The sequence below is a fragment of the Anoplopoma fimbria genome, chromosome 8, assembly GCF_027596085.1.
Source record: "Anoplopoma fimbria isolate UVic2021 breed Golden Eagle Sablefish chromosome 8, Afim_UVic_2022, whole genome shotgun sequence".
NCBI lineage: Eukaryota > Metazoa > Chordata > Actinopteri > Perciformes > Anoplopomatidae > Anoplopoma > Anoplopoma fimbria.
Genome location: NC_072456.1, coordinates 4,493,727 through 4,516,874, shown reverse-complemented (window position 1 = coordinate 4,516,874; position 23,148 = coordinate 4,493,727). Strand labels below are relative to the sequence as shown.

General features: G+C 39.6%; 1 protein-coding gene across 1 annotated transcript in view; it reads right to left on the bottom strand.

Moving 5' to 3' along the window:
- astn1 (astrotactin 1) overlaps nt 1-23,148 on the bottom strand; it is a 407,842-nt gene that overhangs the window by 207,895 nt on the left and 176,799 nt on the right. Inside the window, exons 13-15 of the mRNA XM_054603250.1 lie at nt 17,487-17,653; nt 11,369-11,563; nt 1,619-1,746 (exon numbers count right to left, since the gene is read on the bottom strand). Of these exons, the coding sequence (XP_054459225.1) occupies nt 1,619-1,746; nt 11,369-11,563; nt 17,487-17,653 (490 nt within the window). The remainder of the gene's footprint in view (nt 1-1,618; nt 1,747-11,368; nt 11,564-17,486; nt 17,654-23,148) is intronic.

The following is a 23,148-nucleotide window of genomic DNA, read 5'->3' as shown; positions in this document are numbered from 1 at the left end:
AATAATTATCTTGACATAGTAGTTAATTCATTTAGTATTGTATCTATGATGTGTTAATAGGTAATATGATTGCTTTTATTAAGTTTTTTGTATCTGATAGAGAATGGATAAGTAAATTGCTCTATGGGGATATCATTCATTCATTCGCATGCTTAAAGACAGTCAGCTTGGTTTCTGGCAACATGTTTTTTGGGATATTTGACAATGCAGCACTATGCTGACGGAGTACAGTGTGGGTCAATAGTTTGAGCCTGCTGGTGGAAGATCTGAACGCAGTACAGATCGTGTGCATGAATGTTCTGTTCTATTTCATTTTATTAGTCTCCACTTCTGACTCTCCTGTCAAGAAGAACAAGCAAACTTAAAGGCCAGAGGAGAACAAAAATATGAAACTACACATCAATGTTGCGCTCCAAGTGTTTCAAGGAATGTTGCCAAGAAACAAAGTATCCCGTCTTGTAACATAACTCATTTTTAACAAATGGACCTTTTGGTGAAATAATCCAAAAAGACAGGCTTTAGAAACTGATGGTAAAATGTGGACATAATGCCACAGAGGTCCAAAAACGGATTAGTGGAAACCCTATCCAAAAGTAACATGCAATAAAAGATTGGTCCAAAAAAGACCGGGCACAGTCAGCCCATCTGAAATAGGAAGAATGATCTGCTACAGTCGACCCAAACAGACCCAATCACAACACTGTCTTTGAGAAATTAAATGTTTATGTCATTCAAAGTTAATAAAATAGTGTAGTTTTGGTTAAATAATGATACATTAACATGTCCTGTCTTGGGCTTCAAGTCACTGTTTTCAGGATCAAACCAAGACCAGCAACCTTCACCAAGTGCTGGGAGTCTCTAAACAGAATCATAAATGAGTTTAATCATGCTTAAGCTGCCAGATCAAATGTTGTATTGCAGGAGTAGATGTTGTAGGAAAATAAAAAGGCAGTGGACGATTCCTAGATAGCATTTTGTGACTTGCCAGATACATTTATTCACAACATTTTGTATTTAGGTGGATAAGAAAATGTTTTTGTTGTTCATTCCTTGAAAAATATTTGCTTGCTGTAACAAATTGCTGGCATAAAAACATCATTTCTAAGAGACATGAATGTCAACACTTCAGCAGCAAGGTGATCCACCAATTATTAAGAAACCTTGCCTCAAACAAACTTTTTTCTGCTGTAACACACCGTGTGAACAGAGGTTCCGCTTCGATCCACAAACATAAGATGCGAGAACAAAACCCCACCAGGACCCAGTGAGAATGGAAATCATTTGAACCCAGCCAGAACCGGGTCCGGGGTCTTGGTCTCAGTTAGTGTTTACCCAGTAGGATATCTTCACTGAGGCCCATATGAATGAAGTTTGCAGCACTGGGTAACTTCCCACACTCCCCCTATCCACGGCAAACTGCCAGAACATTATAAATGAAGGCTAAAATGTCAGACTGTATGAGCTAAAGCCTCAGGCTACTCAAACAGCATTCCACATTGGTTATCAGAGCCGCAGAAGTTGACTTTTTTGAGTAATGAGGATTTCCGACAGGCCTGTGATGAAGCACTATCGCACAGCTGTGAGCTAGCAGAGTGAACCGTGAAAAATGGTTTCATACCTGAGAGGTACTCTGGGTCGGGGACGGGGTCCGACAGCTCCTCGTGGCACTGGACCTCCGTTGGCACCGATGCCACCGCCATGCCATCTGGGAGCTGCTGCTCGATGCCGCGGGCAAAGTTCTTCTGCCTGGTGTTAAGAGACGGGAGAGAATGGGAGGTCCTGTTCAGCTACAGAAGCACTCAGTCATCCGGACATAGGGGGAGGAGAAAAAACTAGACGCAAAGAGGCAAGTAGGAATGATAAAAGGAAACCGGGAGGAACAATGATAAATGGAAAGGTAAAAAAAAAAAAGTGTGAGAGGGTGGCGGGATAAAAGGCCTATACTCACAGCGTATGCTACAGTCATCCAAGTTATTTTTGAGATGTCTTTATTTTTTTTTTTGAGGTTAATTAACCTCAACTAAATCATCTGTCAGCCCATTTCATTGATAGTTTACGGTTTACTTTCTACAGTGTATATAGTAAGCCCATGATGGTTTACATATACATTTGACAAATTAACAACTCCAGGGATGCTATAAACAACCACAGTCGTGTATAATGATCGTGTGCTCTGGCCTTGTTGGAGCACCTCTCCAACATGCATTTAAGTGAATTTTAAGCAAACTTGAAATGTCGCAATGAAAGAAAAACCCAAAATAAGTCAGATTCCTTTATCTGGTTTGGAGAGAGAAAAGGCTAGAGCGTAGTTTGGTCAGCAGTTGGCTGTATAGGCTATGCATGGCTGTAATCAGCCAGTAAATAGAGCTGGAGGAGGAGGAGGAGGAGGAGAAGGAGAAGCAGAAGCAGAAGAAGAAGAAGAAGAAGAAGAAGAAGAAGAAGAAGAAGAAGAAGAAGAAGAAGAAGAAGAAGAAGAAGAAGAAGAAGAAGAAGAAGAAGAAGAAGAAGAAGAAGAAGAAGAAGAAGAAGAAGAAAAGTTGTGTTGGCCGTCTAACTATCTGAGAAAAAAAGAGGTCTTTAGGAACTTGCTTCAGTTGGAAACAGTGTACTTGTTATTTTATGGTAGCTAGTATGTGCCATGTTTAATGTTGTCAACAGACAAAGACAAGCAATTGCATCATAAATGTTTTGCTACATCAAGATTTATTCGACAAAAGGAGTTTCTATAACCCATTTACCCATTAAGTGCATCAACTCTTTTTTTAACAAAGGCAAAACCACCTCAAGCAAACCTAAAAACTGATCTAAAAAAATGGAATTGGAATCAGGTACCTAGTTTCACAATTATCAAGATTCATAAACACAATCACGCTTTTGCAAATGGTATCTCTTTGCATATTTCTTTCTCTGGGGAAGAAAAAAATGTAGATATAATATGGATATTGCATATTGAAACTTCCCTGAAGCCTTTAGTTGTATGACTATTCAGTAACATGTTTTCTCTAAAGATATGATTTCAGAAAGACAATTTAAATGAAATGTTGCTTTGAAGGACAAAGGGCGAAAGAGTCCGATTCAAGGTAATGACGGAGGATGAATGCATGCTGGAAGGACAAGGGAACAATCATGGATGGATAAATAAGAGTGCCTCTCATCAGTGTGAAGCAATACTTTCTGGCACGTCATTAAGGGGAAATCAATACACGGCAACAATTATGCAAGACTGTGCGATGCATTGAAGAGACAGAGTCTTGCATAAAGCAGGCCGTTTTTCATCATGTTGGTTCTGCTGCGACGTGACTCGTCTTCCGTCGGAGAGATGATGTCCTCGTTTGTCTGTTGCTGCGAGTGACTCTTGGTTGAACTCAGTCATTTCCGTCTCTCCATCACTCTTTGTCTCGATGCCAGTTAGTTTCACAACAAGGTTCCCCGACGGAATGACTTCAATAAATCAGAAACTGAAGTCATTCAGGTGTCGCGGGACCAAAGCTGATGAGAATGTATCTTTGTTTAACTCCTGTGAGGATCCGTGGGCCTCTGATTATTTTTTACTCCAGAGTCATTGTTTTTAAATACACTAAGCCAGAAGTTCTTTTTTCTTGTTTTATTAAATACTGTCACTTAAAGCTGTATCTTTTTTCATGGCTACAATATGAAAACTATCGCACACATTTGACATATTACTATATTTAAAAGTGTACGACCACTAACAAGCAAGCAATGAATTGACTGTAAATAGAGCTTGGAGAAACTGGGCAAGATTAGCATTATTTTAGCTTTTTGTACGGAAGCTGTGAGAGATAAGTAAAAAAATATATATATATACTCTGGTGTTTATGATTTAAGAACAGGTGAAAACTTGTTTTCCCAGGATAATCGGAGTTCCTCATCTTTTTTAATCTGCAAAACAGGAGGGGAAAAAAGGTCTTTGGCAGGTCCATGATCCCAGCAATTTTCTTGTTTTTTTTTTATTTCACAAAGCAAAACTTTTTCTCCACAGGTTTCTTATGAGATAATATATATATATATATATATATATATATATATATATATATATATATATATATAGGAACTTAGAGAGACTATCCTGGGAAAACCTTCTTTAACATGTTAGCCGTTGTGCTACTGGGTTAGTTTGCTAAGCGGCTGCTCCTTCTGGTTCTTTGGCTCAGTGGCTCAAAATGTTATTTTTTTTATTTTCCCTCCGTCTGATCGACTGCCTACAATATCCCTGCATTCCCACATTGTCCCTATTATTGTTATTCATAGAAGGAGATGAAAAAATATAAATGCAAGCTTGTGATGAACCAGAATTATCCTATAACACACCATCATCCAACTGTAACCCAGTACATCCAGCTACCAACATGATTGGCCTGTAAGGTTCTGTACCAAAGTATACCAACGGCTGTAAATTATTCTCTCTAATTTCAAATGAACACTTCTTATATGCTGAGAATATTCCCCGCCAGTAACCATATCTGACACCAGCTATTAGATTAAGCAAATACGACCTAGAGCATCTCAATTAGCCTAAATGGATGTTTTCCTCAGTCCTTGTCAGATGTACTTCTATTAGAAATCTGCGGGATAAAAGCCTTGCCCCTTTAAACATACTACAACAGCCATTAAACAAGCACAAAAGGGCCTCCTGGTTCACCTGGGCTAAGGTTTTCCCTTGTGTAATATTTTATTTGATTCCTGTGTGTTTAGGGCCTGAGCTGTGAAAAAAATAATAAAATAAAATAAAGGATATGCAATTATTTACAAATCAAAAAACTGTTGCTTTTGGGAAAGTCACAGCCTGAGAACAACAGAAGCCATCGGCTGGAGCAGAAACAGCGCTGGAGCAGTTGTGTCAAATAATATCATTAAACTGACATGTTATTTGCATGGTCGTGGCGTTGGCGGGGATGTGAGGGTAATCAGTTGCTGATGTGGGCGGGTGCATCTTGCTCCAAGGGGCTCACAATGCATTCAACTTTGTGGATTAATGACTAAAACCACGTGTGCGCACAAAGACAGAAATATGCATGTGCACTCTTTTCGTCAGATTTATAACGCAGCACGTACGTCCGGTTCTGTCTTATAAATCATTGTGGAACTGTGTTCACACAAGCCTCATTTCAGCTCCCACAGTTAGCAGTAAATTGATGGAGAAAAGCCCTTAAACCTCCGTTTACATATCTATACTTCTCTTTACTCATTGGATCCTTCAATGAGAAGAATGGCAAGGAGGCAATGCAATTTCACCAACTGTGTCCCATGTGCAGGGTTCTCCAACAGCACCAGAGCAGCTGTTTTAGTGGCCATACCACTAATCAGGCTGTCTCATCCAGCATTTGTAGCTACAAAGAAACAAAGCAACTGTATCCGTAGGAATCCCACAAAGTTGTTTCATATGTTATCCATGTATTCATGAAAGAGGAAGTTGATGTCGATTTCTTTGTAAGATAACTAGAGTAATCTAGTTAGGGTACTTTCGTAGTTATTTTAACCCAAATGACGATCTTTGCCCTAAACCTAGTTGAGTTGTTTCCTTGAAGTTTATTTTAAAAAGACCGATATGCGAGACGAATGGAAATTGACATGTGTTGCGAACGAAAAAGTATTTTTTTGTAAGATATCACACAAACGTTGTATGAGGATACTTTGTACCAATTCATCACATGTACCTGTAAACCATTGCCGCAGTAATATCTACATTTCTTGCTTTCAAACACTAAAAATGAAGTTCATAATTGTGCCACTTCTACATGAGGTTAGGATTCTAGATCGAACACACAATCGAACACATTAATCTCAACTCTTTTTCTTATGATTTGTCATCTTTCTCTATCAGTCAGCTCGCGCTACGTGGAATACGTGCCGAGCTACAGCTTTCATGGTTAATTTTGTCGGATGACGACATGTAACATATAACAGCCATCTGGCGCCACGAGGACGCAATAATTCATTTTCCTAGAGTGAAACCTAGCTCAAAGTTCAAGGAACTTTCGTTAAACTGCCAGAACTTCCATTGAGAGCTGAGGTGAAGCAGCCACCTGTTTGGTTGGAACGAGGCAAAACACAAGGACGCTTTTGATTAACAACACCTATCACTTGTTTCTGTTTTCCTCACGGTGATCCCCCTGATCATGCGACCGGTAACAATCAGAGCCGCCAAAGACCCCTTCACAGACACATTTCATATTTTAATTAACTGAGTCAATGATGGTATTCCTCCTGAGGGGGGATTTTGGGTTGTGGGGTGGTACATTAAGCTGAGGTGAGCCAAAAAAAGGAAGAGGAAAAAAAAAAAAGATGCCTGCACAAAGTAGTTTGGGTGGAGAGGTTGTCAGGTGGTCTTTATTCATTGATCCAGAAGAGAACAAAGGGCACTAAAATATTCATTAAAAGCTGCTCTGAGCTTGTCGTGTGAGAGAGGAATAGAAAGGAGGAGAGGAGGGGACAGTGTAAGGAGTAATGAGAGGAGGTTAGCTTTTAACATCTCATTACTGGAGTCCGCTGGCTCCCGCTGAGACAGGAAGATAGAGAACCCGTCACCAAGCTCTGTAATATGAATCCAGATCAGTGCTCCAGAGATGCCCCAGCGATAGGACCTCCTCCCCGGGCCACCGGCGCTCACATCTCGTGTTGCTTTGTAATCAAGATCCCCATCGTGCCCCCGAATGGTTTGCTGCCAAAGACAATGACACGGCTGGATTTTCACTTTGTAGGAAATCAAATGAATGAACTGTGCCTTTTTTTGAATTGGCCCCGAAAGGGTCTGCGTTTGAAGCAGGAGGGGAAGCTTCCTGCTTGGCAAGAATGGGGTGTGCTCAAAACACGTGAGGTATATCAGGGCCCAGCAGACAGGGAGTCCCCTTACCCACTGAAGCCATGTGTTTTAAAGTGAGTTAGCATCATAGACTGTATAGAAGAATTGGACGTAGTCATGGAGACATGTTTCCAGACCCATTGGCTGTTTCAAAGCTTTGACTTTGGCATTTTTGCGGTTGTCATCTTTGTTTTAGGCCATTGCCATAGCCATCTTGGTTTTGTGACGTCATCATCTTGGTTTTTGGCCATAGTCATCTTGGTTTTTGGACGTCACCATCTCGTTTTCTTGCAATCAAAAGTGACACAAGAGGGTGGAGCTAAGTAGTCGACCGAACGGTGAAAAGGACATTTTTAGGCAACCGAAATGTTACGATTAACTTTCATGACCTGAAAACACTCTGTGAAAGAGTTAAGTGTTAAGACTAAAACACTTACAACGCCGTGGTAGCAACCTGTCACTCACAATGAGGCCACGCCCTAAAGCAAACTCTGCTTAATGGTCTTTATTACTCTGAATTGAACCATAATTTACTAAATGAACATCATGCTGTATTGAAGAAGACTTGAAACTAGAGATTGAAACCATAAACTTTTGAATATTTACTGAGATAATAAATCAAGTGAGAAGTAGGGTCATATTCTCATAGACTTCTATACAATCAGACTTGTTTTTTTGCAACCAGAGACGTCCCACCCAATGGCCATTAGAAAGAATGCAATTTTCAAGCACTTTCGCATTGGCTTCACTTTGTAGAACTAGAAGTTGCAGCTGGGTTCGCATGCATACCGGAGTGCTATTTCATCTATCCGTCTGTGCATGTGTGTTTTTCGCCACTGGGCACCTGCTCACACCGCTTGCTGCTTCCCTTTTATTCTCCCCCTTTCTGTTGTTGCTCCAGACAGAACAAATACCAAAACCTCGCAGGGGCCACAGAGAAGATCCATTTAGATTTCCCTCCCATGCAGGTATTTTTTTGTCTTCCCACAAATAAATTAAACATTAGCAGTGAAATCTTTCACCTGGAGCGATTGTTTTCGGTTTTCTGTCCACAAGGAGGGGGTTTTGATCGAGGTAGCGGGATGAGGAGAATAACAGGAAGTAAAAGTAAAGTATGTTTTAGTAAAGGGGATGGTATGGAGGAAAAGAAAAAAACAACAACAGACCTCCACTGATGGTTAGACAATATTCAAATGTGACTTTTCATCATCTCTGAATGACGGAGACAGATGCTTTGCGCCACTCCAGAGCAGCGGGGTAGGGGCTTTTGTAGAAGTGCCAGTGATCATCACATGAAGGTTTCCTTACCATCCCTCCCTCCTCCCTCTTGCTTGCTTTCACTCAAGGGCAAACAGTACATCTAAAGAGGATATGGGAGGACAGAGGCCACAGTGCTGTCTGGCTTGCATAATAGTTAGTGACTAAGTCAATGCCTGTCGAAGGCTGCTCGAAGCAACTTTTGCACTTTTGCCTTCAGTGGCTGCGAGATAAAGCTGAATTTCCTGAAATTTTCTAAAGCTTGTTTTTCTGTTGAGAGGCCGTTTGACAGCTGCAGTGTCAGTTTAACTGCACACCCCTTTGGTCCTCGGTGTTACGGTCTAGCAGGAAGTAGAGGGAGTGGGAGTGATAAAGAGATCCAGCCACTGAGTCCAGTGTTTAGGACAGCCTATTCAAAGCCTCAGAGATTTCTCAAAAGAAGAATTACATTTGAGCCAATAAATCTACTGTGCAGCATTTAAAAAAGGGGGGAAAGAACACCCACCTGCTGTTTTTTTTCTTCTTATATTTGAAGAGTGCTCCAGCAATTTAGTTGATGGCTCTTGCGAGAGACAGATTTTTTATTTTCAAGAAAGGTCAAAGTCGATGTAGCAGAAGTCCTGATTTTTAAGTCCCAAGTGTGGGTTAAGCTACAACACATGGGTTCTTCATTTCCCATAATTATCTGGTTCCGTTTTGGACCAAATTGCCATTTTGGAAACATATTCAGATTTTTATTGGGAGTAACACCTCTCTATTCGCATCAAATCATATGTTTTTGTTAGGAAAGAGCCATACAAAAAAAATCTAAAAAGAATCCTAAAAAAATGCAAATGCCAAAAAACGGAACTGACGAAGAATTTGGAACAAATGTATGGATTTGATCGTGAATTTCGATTTGTCAAAACCCAACCCTACCCGTAATGCAACCCAATTAAAAGTATTCTGTAGGACCCTCTCTGTGTTGTTATTGTCCAACTTTGTAAAGCTTGTAATACAGGCTTTCGGTTTGAAGTTTAATGTGATATATCTTGATAGAATTTTCTGCAACATAAAAAAAAAAACTGAGCCACAGAAGTATTTCACTGTTTTCTCAGATTGAGTAGTACTCCCTATGACTAGAAAATTGCCATGTACAATTGGTGGCGTGCCCTTTGAAACCGTTACTCCATTTAACTGATACATCTTTGACATACAGCATGCATCCATTCGATACAGATCGGTTTCCTTGAGTACAGATTTAACACCACCTACGAGCCAGGTACTGCCAGAGGCTGCCTTCCACTGTTTCCATGGTTTCATTTGTCTTTTTAGATGAGAAATAACTCCGGGACTGAGTACTCCACTGACTTTGTACCCCTGACGGATCTTCCGCGTTCATTTGCGATGCTCTCCTCCCGTAACTTTTGTTCATTTTACATCCCCATGTTCATCTGGTCTAATTAGATTCAATTTCAGCACACTGGCTCCTGGTCAGTTTTAATTCATTTGCTGCCATCTCTTATAATTAGGCCTTACATTAACCATGCCTCCCATAAGAGTACCCCTTCCTCTTCCACCACCTAATCTGCACAGGAAGCATTTGGTGCTCTTCAAAGTCTGCCCCAGACTCCATTCACAAGCACTTCCAAATGAGATCAGAGCTTTTGAGATGCAGATTCTTGATGATATTAACTTTCCTGGCTCAGCCGTCCCTCCCTCTCTCTTTCTACGACTCCGGTGGTGGATCCCTACAGTAATCGGGGGAATTGCCTGCCGACGGCGGAATCCATGCACGGCCCAAATTAAATTCCTGGACTGCAGAAGACTTTGCTGACCTTCTGGCTTCCTGAGTTCAGTGGAAATTATTGCAGCATGCGGACAGCGATAATTAACCACCTTCAAAGTACTCCACCATCCACATCAAACCCAGTGCAAATCATGAAAGGAATACGACATACAATTTGACATATTCCATAGGTTTTGTTTTTTGTTGCATTTGACCTCAGATCATTTCCCTAAGATTAGGTGAAATGTCTCGTGTTTTATAAAGGGCAACCCTTGACAGCGACAGGCTTTTCTATCACTCCCCTTCTTTTTTCATTGGGAAGAAATTTACATGAAATCAAACTGAAACTCCTCCCATAATGAAATAACCTTTAATTATACTGATTCAATCCCATATGCTTTTACTAACTGTTGAGAAACAACTACTTCCTGATTATCAATGCAGTACGGTTTTACTTATTTAAAACTAAATTGGTTTTCCTTTAATTTATACATCAGGAATTTCTTTGTATCCTTTGATGACAAGGTATCCACCTGTGCTCCTTTAACTTGTGGGGTGCCTCAGGGGTCAATTCTCAGACACATTTTATTTTGTTAATTCATGCTTCCCTAAGGACACTTGATCCATCAACTTGGTTGTGTGTTTTATCATTTCTGAAGTCTGGCTTTCGCCCCTCGGTTCAATGACCACACACAGAAAGTATTTTGCCAAAAATGTAGGCGTCAGCTGGAATTTGATGAACATATTTTCAGCTTTTACCTGTTGAACAGTTTAGACCCACCGTTATCTTTCCAGCTGTTCAAAATAGTTATCCATGCTTTTATGTTCCCTCGCTTAAATTACTGTAACACTCTTTACTCCTGCCTAAGCCAAGCTTTCACCTAGTTGTTGTTTTCCTAAACTCTTAAACTAAGACCTCATGTTTTTCTCATAGTTCCACGGTTCTGAGGTCACTTTACTGACTTACAATTCAATTTAGAATCCAATTGAAGATCTGCCTCCTCATCCTTAGGCTTAGAATAGTTTCTAGTAGAGCTGTGGAATATATTAGTGAACCTCTATTGTTGACACCTCTGCTGGGCTTTCTACTTTCTTCCATTGTGAAGTTCGTGTTGTAGTCATATTTTGTTCTTTAAATCATTTTTCCTTTTGTAAGGCACTTTGTAACCTAGGTTTTGAAAGGTGCTTTATAAAGAATATTTTTTACCTTCTTGACTCACTTACTTGTGTGATTTTAACCATATAAACCTGAGAGAGTCTGACAGTGTGGTATGTATAGCGCCTAGGAAACCAACACCACTGTCAACAATAATAACAGTAGTGTTGTATCAGGGGTCGGGTAGGATTCTATGCACGTTAACTGTCTGAATAGGAACGAAATTAAATATGGAACAGCATACGTCCCTGTGGAAGACAGTTGGCTGAATACCTTTTGCTTGGGTGCTAGCGGTTCCCCCTGCTGAGATACAAAAGGCTGAACAATGTCTCTCATGCTCCACTTAACAAACAGCCTGTGTGTTTACCTGAATGTGGCCTTGAGGATCTGTCCGGAGGTGCTCTCTTTGGTGTGGTTGTTGTAGCCGTAGAAAAGATCTCCGAACACAGTCTGGTTAGCGGGGATGTCCACCGCCTCGGCGCAGTCTATCCCCTCAGTGCAGGCCTCAGACAGCGGCAGGCAAGACCTCCCATCTGGACCACGCTTGTAGTCCTCGATGCACCTAGAGTGACAGGGGTTCTAGTCATTCATTTGGTTCTGATCTGCTCTTGCATTTCCCGACTTCCTTATATCATAGTTTTGTGTGAAGTAATAACGATACGGTTTTCTGAATCTCAAACTTTTAAGCACATTTTATAATAGTTGTTGGCTTGTCAACGTAATATTTCTGAATCTAAACCTCTGGAAGGGAGTACTTTTATTTTATTTATTCAGTGTGTGACACCAACGGCACGTCAACACAGGAGACGTTTTTAAGCTGTGCTTTTTAGTCATCCATCTCATATGTGTGCGACAGAACACAAACACAAACATATTTTAACCAATCCAGGTGTTAACTTCATGCTACTTAACAATATGCATTACAATCATAAAATGATTAAGCAGCAGTTTGGGATTATCATAGTAAGGAAAATCATGCAGCTGATATTAACATATTTGAAAGCCATGGTAACAATTTAATATTATGGATTAATGGTAATTATGCCACTATTGTATCCTAAGAAAGTTCGGTTAGAGTGAAAATTTGTTTAGAAAATGAGGCAAGTTTAAGTAGAAATCAAAAGTCAATGAACAAAAGACAATAATTCTGCAGGACATCATCAACAAGTAGCTGAACTATTCTTTGTTATCCTTTCATGTAAAAAAAAAAGATATGAAGGTATTTGTGATAATACGTGGTTCAAATGTATCTTCTTTTTTCTCATCTGTGTAAACAGGCTGAAGTGCACCACTGCCCCAGATTTTAAATAGGACTAAAAGCATTAACATGTTGCAGATAAGCGCTAATTAAAATATTTTTAAAGCCAAAAGAGAGATATGAAAGTAGCTTTACTTAACTTGCTAAAACACACAATATATGAACCTTGTATTAGAGTGCATGGAGAAATTTAAACTAACCTGGAAAAAAACACAAATGCATTTAGTCCTATTTAGAACATGACGTAGTGGTGCACTCCTGCCTCTTGTGGCTGTAATGATTATTACAACAAAACACACAAAATGAACTGATACCGTCAAAAAAAAAAAAGAAGAAATCCTGACAAAACCATTTTTCCTTCACCAGTACTTAAGTTGTTAACACAGGAGAGAAAACAATGAAAAGACTAAAAATTCAGATCTCAAGATATATTTTTCTCTTGCCTGCATCTCAGGGCTTCCATAAAATGTATATATAGTGATGAGCAAACTTAATATATATATATATATATATATATATATATATATATATATTGATATATATTGATATATATATATATTGATTTTAAACCTTGTGACTGAATGGTTACTTTGAGATATCGTCTACTGCATTTTCACAGGGTTTCAAAATATGCACAACCCAGACCTCACAACTCAATGGTGAAGAACCAGCTAAATCAATTCTACTCAACTGGCACAAAATCCTCCAACGGAAAAAGGAAAAAAAAAAAGAGAGAACACTGAGAGTCGTCTCAAGGCTCTTTCATATTGATGATGTTTTGACATCTCGTTGTATAATGTACTCTGTGAAATGAGTCAAAGGCAGACGAAGTAGCGGGAGAAAAATAGGGATTGGGGGTTAGAGAGAGAAAGATCTGTCAGGGATTTACGCTGAGTGAAGCTCTCTCTCTCTCTCTCTCTCTCTCTCTCTCTCTCCCGGATGCCAAATGTCTCAAAGCTTATGCCAGTCACCAGTGGGAGGATAAGCCACATCTGCACAGCGGAGAGTGACAAAAACAAATGGCCGTTGTTGAGAATGAAATGAAACAGCAGTTTGTACAATGTGCCTACATACATGCTGTTTAATGTGAAGATGACAGCAAGATACAGCAGCTTGTTGTGTTAAATTAGAAAAACGTCCGCTTCTAGGAAACTCAGACAAGAACTCTTGCCTTTTACACAACCTCGAGATCAAATCTCCGTTAATACCAACGTTGGTATTTTCAGTTATGCTGTTTGATTAGAACCTCTGCTTAGATTGAAGTTAGGCGTCAGGAATTTATGTGCGAACACCACAACTCTGATGAAAACAGTTGCAACATAATAAACGACAAAGAAGATGTTACTCAGTCCGTACATGTCTACACAGTCCAAGAGAAGAAGTCTAATCAATCTAATAAATGAAAAACACCAGCAGGGCTTTACCATGGCTGTGTGTTGGTGTTGGATTATATGAGGCATACCCAATCCAACCATAATCTAATGGAACCTCTATACTCTAATAACGGGCCTTTTTTTTTTTCACTGAAGGCCATTTGAGATGCGACAAGGTAAAGCACGGGTGTAAATGATACAATTATACAATTATAGTTCTCCATAAAATGCTAATGCTCCGTATGAAACTTCTATATCCACTTTCATAATTTAATTTGTTTAGACTTTTGTTGGATTATTATTATTATCACTTGCAATGCAATAAATCATGGTCTGGACATTTGTTGATAGATAAATATTCTAGCAAGTTAAACGTGACAATGAATGCTGGTTATTCCATCTGTGCTTTCAGTTTTCAAACCTGTAAAAGCGCATTCAGTTTGTCCGTGCCAGTAGCGTAAAAATGAACTTCGGTAAATGCATTCTTCAGCTTTTATCCCCGAAAGAATGAAGTTACAGAAGCGGGAGTTGGAATGCATTGTCCACTTCTGGTCTCCTGTGTGACTGGACATTACCTGCAGCAAGAATCTGAGCATTGTAACAGCATTCCCCCCACTAGCAACAACGGACAGAAAGATAACTTAGTCATGCAGGTGTAGCAAATTTCAGTTTAGAATTTCATTCAGGACTCGGTCTTTTAAAGCATCGAACATTTCAAGTACCTATTCAGAGCAGGCTGTTCTTCCTGAGGAGGCTGAGGTCCTTCAATGTGTGCAATAAACTGCTCAAGGCATTCTACCAGTCTGTGGTAGCCAGCGCCCTCTTCTTCGCTGTAGCGTGCTGGGGTGGTGGCATCAGGACTGGAAACTCAATAAGCTGGTGAGGAAAGCCAGCTCTGTGGTGGGTCTGGAGCTGGACAGTCTGGAGTCAGTGGGTGAGAGGAGGATGAAGGCCAAACTCGGAGCCATCCTGGACAATCCCTCTCACCCTCTCCATGAGGAACTGTGGCAGCTGGGCAGCTCATTCAGCCATCGGCTCATTCAACCAAAGAGCAGGACGGAGCGCTTCAGACGCTCATTTGTGCCCACTGCCATCAGACTGTACAACAACAGCGGAGACCACAGTCTGTCAACATGCTGACCAGGCACCCCATGTGGATATACCCCATTTTTATGTGGATATACTGTACATTTTTATTTCTATTTTTATTTCTTATTTTTGTTCTATCTTTATTTTGTTGTATAGTATGTGTATTTATTGTCTGTGTAGTTGTATAGTATGTGTATTTATTGTCTGTGTAGTTGTATAGTATGTGTATTTATTGTCTGTGTAGTTGTATAGTATGTGTATTTATTGTCTGTGTAGTTGTATAGTATGTATTGTATAGTATGTGTATTTATTGTCTGTGTAGTTGTATAGTATTTATTGTCTGTGTAGTTGTATAGTATGTGTATTTATTGTCTGTGTAGTTGTATAGTATGTGTATTTATTGTCTGTGTAGTTGAGCTGCTGCAACACTCGAATTTCCCCCATGGGGATCAATAAAGGAATATAATAATAATATTCAATGTACCTATCCTCTCAGGAAACTTAAACTTGTCAAGGCCTCTGAAGTAACAAAAAGTATTCAGAAGAAACACAAAAAAAACTACGACAATTGCCTATTAAGGTGCTTTGAGGCAGCGGGGCTGGCTAGAACTTTGTAGGGTTATTGGGCTTGTCTCTATAGAGGGACACTTTCAGAGGATTCTACCTATAGCCAATCTTTGAAATGTTTCAGCCAGAACCCCCTATGAGATGTTCTACAGAGAACATTTCCAGTGTGTACCACCCAGAACTCATTCATAAACTTTCCACCTTCTCATTCTCTGTGGAACCCACACTGGGGGTTCAGCTGAGACCCTTTAATATTCCAAGGGTTTCATCTAAAAGCCAGCCAGTGGGTTCTACTGAGAACATTTTTATATTCCAATAGATTAATGTAGATCCCACCCAGGGGGTTCTAAAAATAACGTTTTAGAATTCCAAGGGTTTCTTCTAGAATCCACCCAGGGTTCTTCATGAGGATCCTATAGGCCACTTACAACAATCATGGTTCACAATCACAGTTTTTATGGGGCCTGTTGGCTAGGAAGAGCATTTCAACAATCCTTGATCCATTATGTTCTCTAACTATAGCTGCCTGGTTTTAACTATATCCAGGAGTCTGTCTGACGGGATGAATGCTACCCAGACATCTTTGGTAACTTTGATTCAGAGGGATACTTGGAAAACTCTAAAAAACATCTAAATGGGGTTTGTGTATTGCTGCAAGTCAAATCACTTTGTAGGATGCATTAAAAAAAAAATACAAATACAAATTCATAATTTACAGACAAAAAAGTAAAACCTATTAACTGATCATTAAGTGCCTGCGACAGACTGGCGACCTGTCCAGGGTGTACCCTGCCTTCGCCCATTGACAGCTGAGATCGGCTCCAGCACCCCTGCGACCCTTAACTGGATAAGCAGGTTACGGAAGATGGATGGATGATCACTAAGCCCGGTACTAGAGGATGCTACAGCCCCCCTTCTTCACCCCAAATTCATGCTTCCATGCCTGTCAGTTGTAACCAAGAAGACCAACCACCATAGGATGCCTCCCTGTACCAACTCTTCCTAAGGATGCTTTCGAACTAATGGTCCGTTTGCTTTGTCCAAACCAGTGTGACACTAATGCGATTTTTATTTGGTCTGAACAGGCAAGTTTCGCCTTTGGCCTGCCCTAACCAAGCAAATGCATTCCATTTATTCCTAATAGACCCTCTGCTTCCACAGTATATATATATAGATCTCTGTATTGAATCACACTGGTGGACGTGAGCAGGGAGTGAATAGAGCACACACCAAGCACAAGATGCTGGTATTTAATGGATAATTCTGTAAGGGTCACTTGCTTTTGATAAGTCTTAGTTATACGCCGCTGTGCTAGGACTCATGAGGATGTCGAGTATTGATGTTGATCTATATATCATATAGTAACTATATGAAATGTCACTGAAGGTGGCAAGAGAAAAGAAGTGACCTCTAAAGAGGGTGCAAAGGGCACCTACAGGGCACCAGGGCTCAGTGAATGGTTTGATGAGTATAATAAAGATTGTGAATCCCACACTATGGGCTTCACAGCCACCAGATCTCAAAGTAGCTGAAAACCTCAGCACTGAAAAAAAGTATCGCAATGATGTTGTTCACATGATTGTATTTTTTGCAATTCAACATTTTAACTTTGCTTGACAAAAGGTATTTTTTTCTTTTTTTATTCCTTCAAATTAAGTTGTTGGTATAGAGCCATTACTTATTCTTGAAAACAAGTCAACATGACATGCTAAAACGTACTCTTGACAAAAACAACAATTTTTAATATAAATTGACATGCATATAAATCTCCAAAAAAAGACTTAAGGCCTTAAGTCTCTGTGTGTTTCTATGCTAATAATCCTGTATATTATTTCTTCTCATACATTAAATACTTTTTTAAAGAAATGCGGACAGTTATGAATTTATACTTGACAATAACTTTGCCAACTCCATTGACGCATGTTAGGAATTAACCGCATTAGCCGTTCTTCTTTTATGTCAATGGTTGCAGTAACAGGGATATTTCGGGCGGAAACATATTACTTCAAATGGCATGTAAAGTATCAAAAGTAAAATAGTCAAGATACTTCATTTGCTAAAATTATCCAGCACTCAATCCAGAAGTATTTATATAATAATATGAGGGATGCTATTGGTTTGTGTTGAACCATGGTCGGTTACGTTTCTGACATTAAATGATAGTTATTGAAAATATGAAGTGGTGTGTTTCTTCTTACCCACAGAACATCTGGATGTTGTAGAGTGTCGGGTCATCCTCTAGAGGTGCCAGCTGCTGGAGACACAGCTGCTCACATCCTCCGTTAAAACCGTCGGAGCAGTCGATGCCGATGTGGTGGTCGTAGCACCCAGTCCCATCCTTCATAGGGCTCAACCCCGGGGGGCACTGTGGGACGACAAGTGTTTTTAAATGATAAATGTTAGCAATTAAAGATTTTTACTGCGTCCTTAGAGCTGCCTAGACTGTGACAAGCTGCCACATTCACACTAATCCCAGATGGGGCAGGTAAACAGACCTGATAACATCTGTGCCACAGAATGCAAACAATCAGATTCCTGTTCCCATTAGTGCAGCCTGTGTGAGCACTGAGCTTAGTGTGTAAAGCTGCACACGGCAAGATGTTTCATGTAAAACTCTCATATTATTATTTCATTTAAGTAATTTATCAAGTAAGCAAGGCTGGTTTCAGATTCCCAAAATGTAAGGACTTTCTGCCTCTCTCTTATTTATCATTTATCTAATATGTTTGAGTTGTGGACAATTGTGGTTGGCATTTTTTTCATTATTTTCAGATTTTCTTAAAGACTAAACAAATACTATATTCGTCAAAAATGATCAGCCGATTATTTTTTATTTAATCACAAATTAAATCAGCAAAAAGTAATAAACAACATAAAAAAATTCAAATAAATTAACAAATAAGAGACAGCAGACTTAAAATAAGCCAGTAAATTGCATGGCTCAAACATTGGTCAAACCAAAGAGTTGTAAGAAAAGGTATGTAAGCTAGGCAAACAAAGTACAGTTGAGCCTGATGGGAAATCCATTAATTTGGCAGCCATTTGGTCGTAAAAACTTTTTAGAAAAGTCAGATCACTAAAGTAAGTAAGACTTATCGGCTAGGGATCATAAATATCTCTAGAAAATGGTTACCAATCCAATGGTTGTTGAGGTAAATCAGTATGAAAAAATGTTGGGAGGACCAAGGACTGACCTTGCCATCCCTACAGCCATAGAACAAACTATTTTTGCATCAAAAAAATTGCAGGTATCCATCTGAAAAGAACATTACTGCTTTTTCATGTGTTGTGATATTGTTGTGTCTTAATGCAAAAATAGCACTCTGCTACAGCCCCAGCTTTACTCATTAAACATTCAGCCACGGTCAGTAAATTCTTGACTGCATCATCAATACTCAGTTCTCACAAAGGGAGTCTTTAACGTTTTATCTTGTATATGTTGGAAAGGAAAATAGGCTTTGCATAGCGCTGCCACTTGATTGTTTACTGTGAAACAGGGAATGACAAGAACAGTGATGAAACGGCAGACAACCCAGTGTCATCTATAATGAAACCCTTTTTAAAAAAAAAAACCTTGTTCTGGCGAGGGAGTCGAGGCAAGAATGCAGGTTTACATTTCAACTTCCACACAATCCAGAGAGGACTGTCTTCGGGTTTGATGGGTGAAATGACATTCTTTAGTTTTTGAAATGTGTGAAACAGCAATGAGTGTTGTAGATTAACTTCAAGAAATTAATGTTTATTAAAAGACGACATTCTGACGTTTTTACAGAGCCAAAGACAACTTCTTAATTGAAATGCTGTTTGTGCTGGGGTGATTTTACAAAAGAGCTGTGAGACCTGATCTCACCCCAATTCTTTCTCTCTCCAAAGTCTTGCTCAGTATTTCCCAAGCAATTTTTTTTTATTTCTCAGAGACCTGTCAGGTCAAATTCACATTATGTTCTCTGTCAGCTATTACTTCAAAGGAAACTTTGATGGAGTGCATTTTAACAAGGCGCCGCGGCCTTAGAACAGTGACTAGCTGGTTTCCTATAAGCTCTGAGGGACCAGCGACTGCTTATTTCATTATTCAGGCCCACTGTATTCTTCAGAGGGCCCAGGTGGCTCATTTGGAGGATAAAGCTCAGATGCTTGTTGTCGACTGCAGTTTCATCTTGCAGTGGCATGGTATAGTTAGTCTATTGACTGCTTTTCAAAATGAAAATGTAAAGAAGTTTTCAGTGACCTTGTATCGCTGCATTTCAGAATTTAACTTCTTGAGATCTCAACAGGAACTTAATTAAATATGATACCTGTACAGTGAGCCTGTTGAAGCCCAGCGATTTTGCTGGATTGCTTCTACATATAATTTCCTTGGATAAGTCCAGGGTAAGCAGGGAAGTAGCACTTGCTTTACTTGATTTGTATCAGTGTTCTTATTCATGATTTAAAATCACTGATTTATTCATCAGCCAAAACATTCCCAATCCAAGCAGGTCGAAAACTGCCACACTTACGTTTCAAACTGTGACGCTTTAGGTACGCCTCTCGAGTCAGTGGTGGACGTATCAGGGACGGTGTGTCTTTACATCCATAGTGTCTTTTAAAAATAAACGTCTGTTTTTACAAAAAAACGTACAGTTTCTCATTACATGCATACAGTCCCTTTTCAAAATAAACTTCCAACTTGGGTTTATTTAGTTTTTAAGGTTTACTTGCGCAACATACTACTTGGATGAATTTAGGAAAATGTGTTTGTGACGTAAAAGTTAAGTGTTAAGCATGTTAGTTCAAATAAGTCAGAGTTGACTTGGTTTTACACGGGACACGGACAGCTGTCTCATGGGTGAAACTCCTGTGTTTGTTTACCTACAAATAAAAATCTGTATAATTACTGAGCTTTGTTTTCCACATTTATACGATTTTTGACCATTGAATAATACAAATGTAATTCTCTTAAAACAATGCAAGGTTTCCAACCCTTTTACAGTCAGAACTACTGAAAAAAAGGTTAAATATGTTGAGAGGTAGCCATTTTTCTCCATGCATAACTGAGACCCTGCATTTTCAACGTCATCTCCTCCTCATATACCTTATATGCTACATGAACAGAAGCTCATCAAATGATCTCCCAGAGGTTAATCGCAATTTTGATATTAAGTATTTTAACTTGACATGTGGAGGAGAAGGGTCCCGGAACTCTGGAAAAAGAAAAGATGCCTTTAAACTGTTTGAAGTACTGTAGTATATTGATGGTAGAGTTGACAAAGACAAGGGTGAAGTACGGAATGCTTGCCACTGATGCTACTGTACCTCGTGAGCTAGATCAGCCATTGCAGTGTGCATTGGTTTGCTCATGTCAGGGAAAGGTAGGGAAGAGGCAGAGCCACCTGAACAAAGTAGATCTAACTAGAAAGTGCGGGCAACAGGCTTATATTTGGCAACCAAACAGCGATCCTACCATGCAAACAAATCCAAATGGCAAGACTGGTTCAGGTTAAGCAGGGTGACAGTGGCAGGGAGAGGAAGTCTGGAAAGCCGTTGCAGGGAAGCAACAGGGATGATCTGGCAAGACACTGGGGCTGGAGAGCAGTACACTAGGGGAGTAATTAAGGAAATGGGCAGCAGGTGTGTAGGTATGTGGCAGGGGGTGGCAATCAGGAAACATACATTTACTGAGCTGCTCAACTGCATAACAAAAAATTGTGTTACGGACCACTTTTGACCTGTGATCAGTAGGGATCTCTCCTTGTGGTTCGGCACGCACGTGGACCCCAGATTAATTACACAGTTTAACTATAATCCATTACAGTGTGAAATAAAGTTTTACTGACGATCGTTATCCACCAATATTCAGTAAAATATGTGATTGTGGACATCGGCATTTATGCCTTTCTAGTCGCCGATCTCTGATAATGTGACATTGTAAACAACTAATCGTCTTTAAATTGACATGAGGAGAACGAAGGTTCAGTTCAGTTACATAATGATGTGTTCAGGCTCTGTTTGGTGAAAATGAGTATTGAGCAAAGGTCATGTGTTCACATGTAATCTCGAAAAATGTGTTGTTGAGAAACTTGAATAAATCCTGTTGTTTGAATTCATGAGGGGAAAAAAACCCCACTATATGTGAGTATAACAAAGTACAAGAATAACATTTTGAATTTTGATGGTTTACACTGACTTCAGAGCAGTTGAAATGATTTTTGGGATAGTGGCAAAAAAAGTACAATAGTCTGGAGCCTTGTAGACCAACTGCTATAATCAATCAACAAAGGGATCTGTATCTGCCAATATGGATCAATAGTCTGCAGTTAGTATTGGCTGCAAAAACACTTGATCAGCCATCTTTAAAAGTTATACTTGCTCCCTTATTTCTTATGTGCTGATTGGATCTGTGATCCGATCCATGACTCTGATCCATGATACAACCCATGAGTTTTATGATCTGTTGCACCACATAACAAGAAACAAATTGATACTTTCAAAAGTAACTCTGTATTACAAACGAAATGCATTTCATTCAAGACCTTCTCAATGTCTGTCAGCTAACAACCTGAAGGCCTTGATGATGAGTTTGCCATTTGACTCTTTTTTTGAGATTTAATTCTCTCTGTCATGTCTCTTGTTACAATACTGCCTTTTCGGTCTTGTAAAAAAAATTTTCTTATGATTTCCTTTTTTTTTTTAATGGAACTTTTCCCTGGAACAGCTTATAATGACAAATTGACAGAGGCCCTTCTAGAAGGTCACATTCTCCCCCGCAACTTGTCAAATACTGAAGCTCGTTCAGTGCTTCTAAACTTCCAACTATGACACTCTACGTACCAATCTAAAGTGTCAGTTTTGGACATGTCAGGATCTAAGTATGGCAATGAAACGGTTTGGTTTTGGTAAAAGAGTGTGGTCGACGTTAACTTGACCGCATGACTACTCATGCGACTCACCTAACTCACGTACGACATAATGTCATTAACTGTTATTTTTTAGTTTTCGCACGTACACGAACAGTGTTCTCCTGGACAAAAGTTATGCGTTTGTTTGACTCATCCACCTTAACTGCTGAACTGTGGATTATCGCGTTCTTTATACTAAATATATAGTTAGTTGCTGTGATCGTCGACTAATGGCGCGGGTGGGTTCATATTGGAGTTAGATGAAAGCAGGTACGTTGGTATTAAACGGCGAAAGCCACTGACCAAGTATCGTTCTTTGACAAGTTTGGAGTGAGACCTGGTTTAATATGCAGTGTATATATACTGTATATATACAGCGGGTAAAATAAGTATTGAACACGTCACCATTTTTCTCAGTAAATATATTTCTAAAGGTGCTTTTGACATGAAATTTTCACCAGATGTCGGTAACAACCCAAGTAATCCATACATACAAAGAAAACCAAACAAATAAGTTCAGAAATTAAGTTATGTGTAATAAAATGGAATGACACAGGGAAAAAGTATTGAACACATGAAGAAAGGGAGGTGCAAAAAGGCATGGAAAGCCAAGACACCAGCTGAAATCTATCAGTAATTAGAAAGCAATCCTGCCCCTTGTCAGTGCAAATTAATATCAGCTGGTTCAGTTCCAACTGATGGCCTATAAAAAGGTGTCTCATTACCAAGGTGTCACACAAGAAACATCTCATGATGGGTAAAAGCAAAGAGATAAAAAATCTGCTGCCATCTACCAGGATGATGAAGATGAAACGAGGGTGGACATTTCAGCAAGACAATGATCCCAAACACACAGCCAAGGAAACTCTCAATTGGTTTCAGAGAAAGAAAATAAAGCTGCTAGAATGGCCCAGCCAATCACCTGACTTGAATCCAATAGAAAATCTATGGAAAGAACTAAAGATCAGAGTTCATAGAAGAG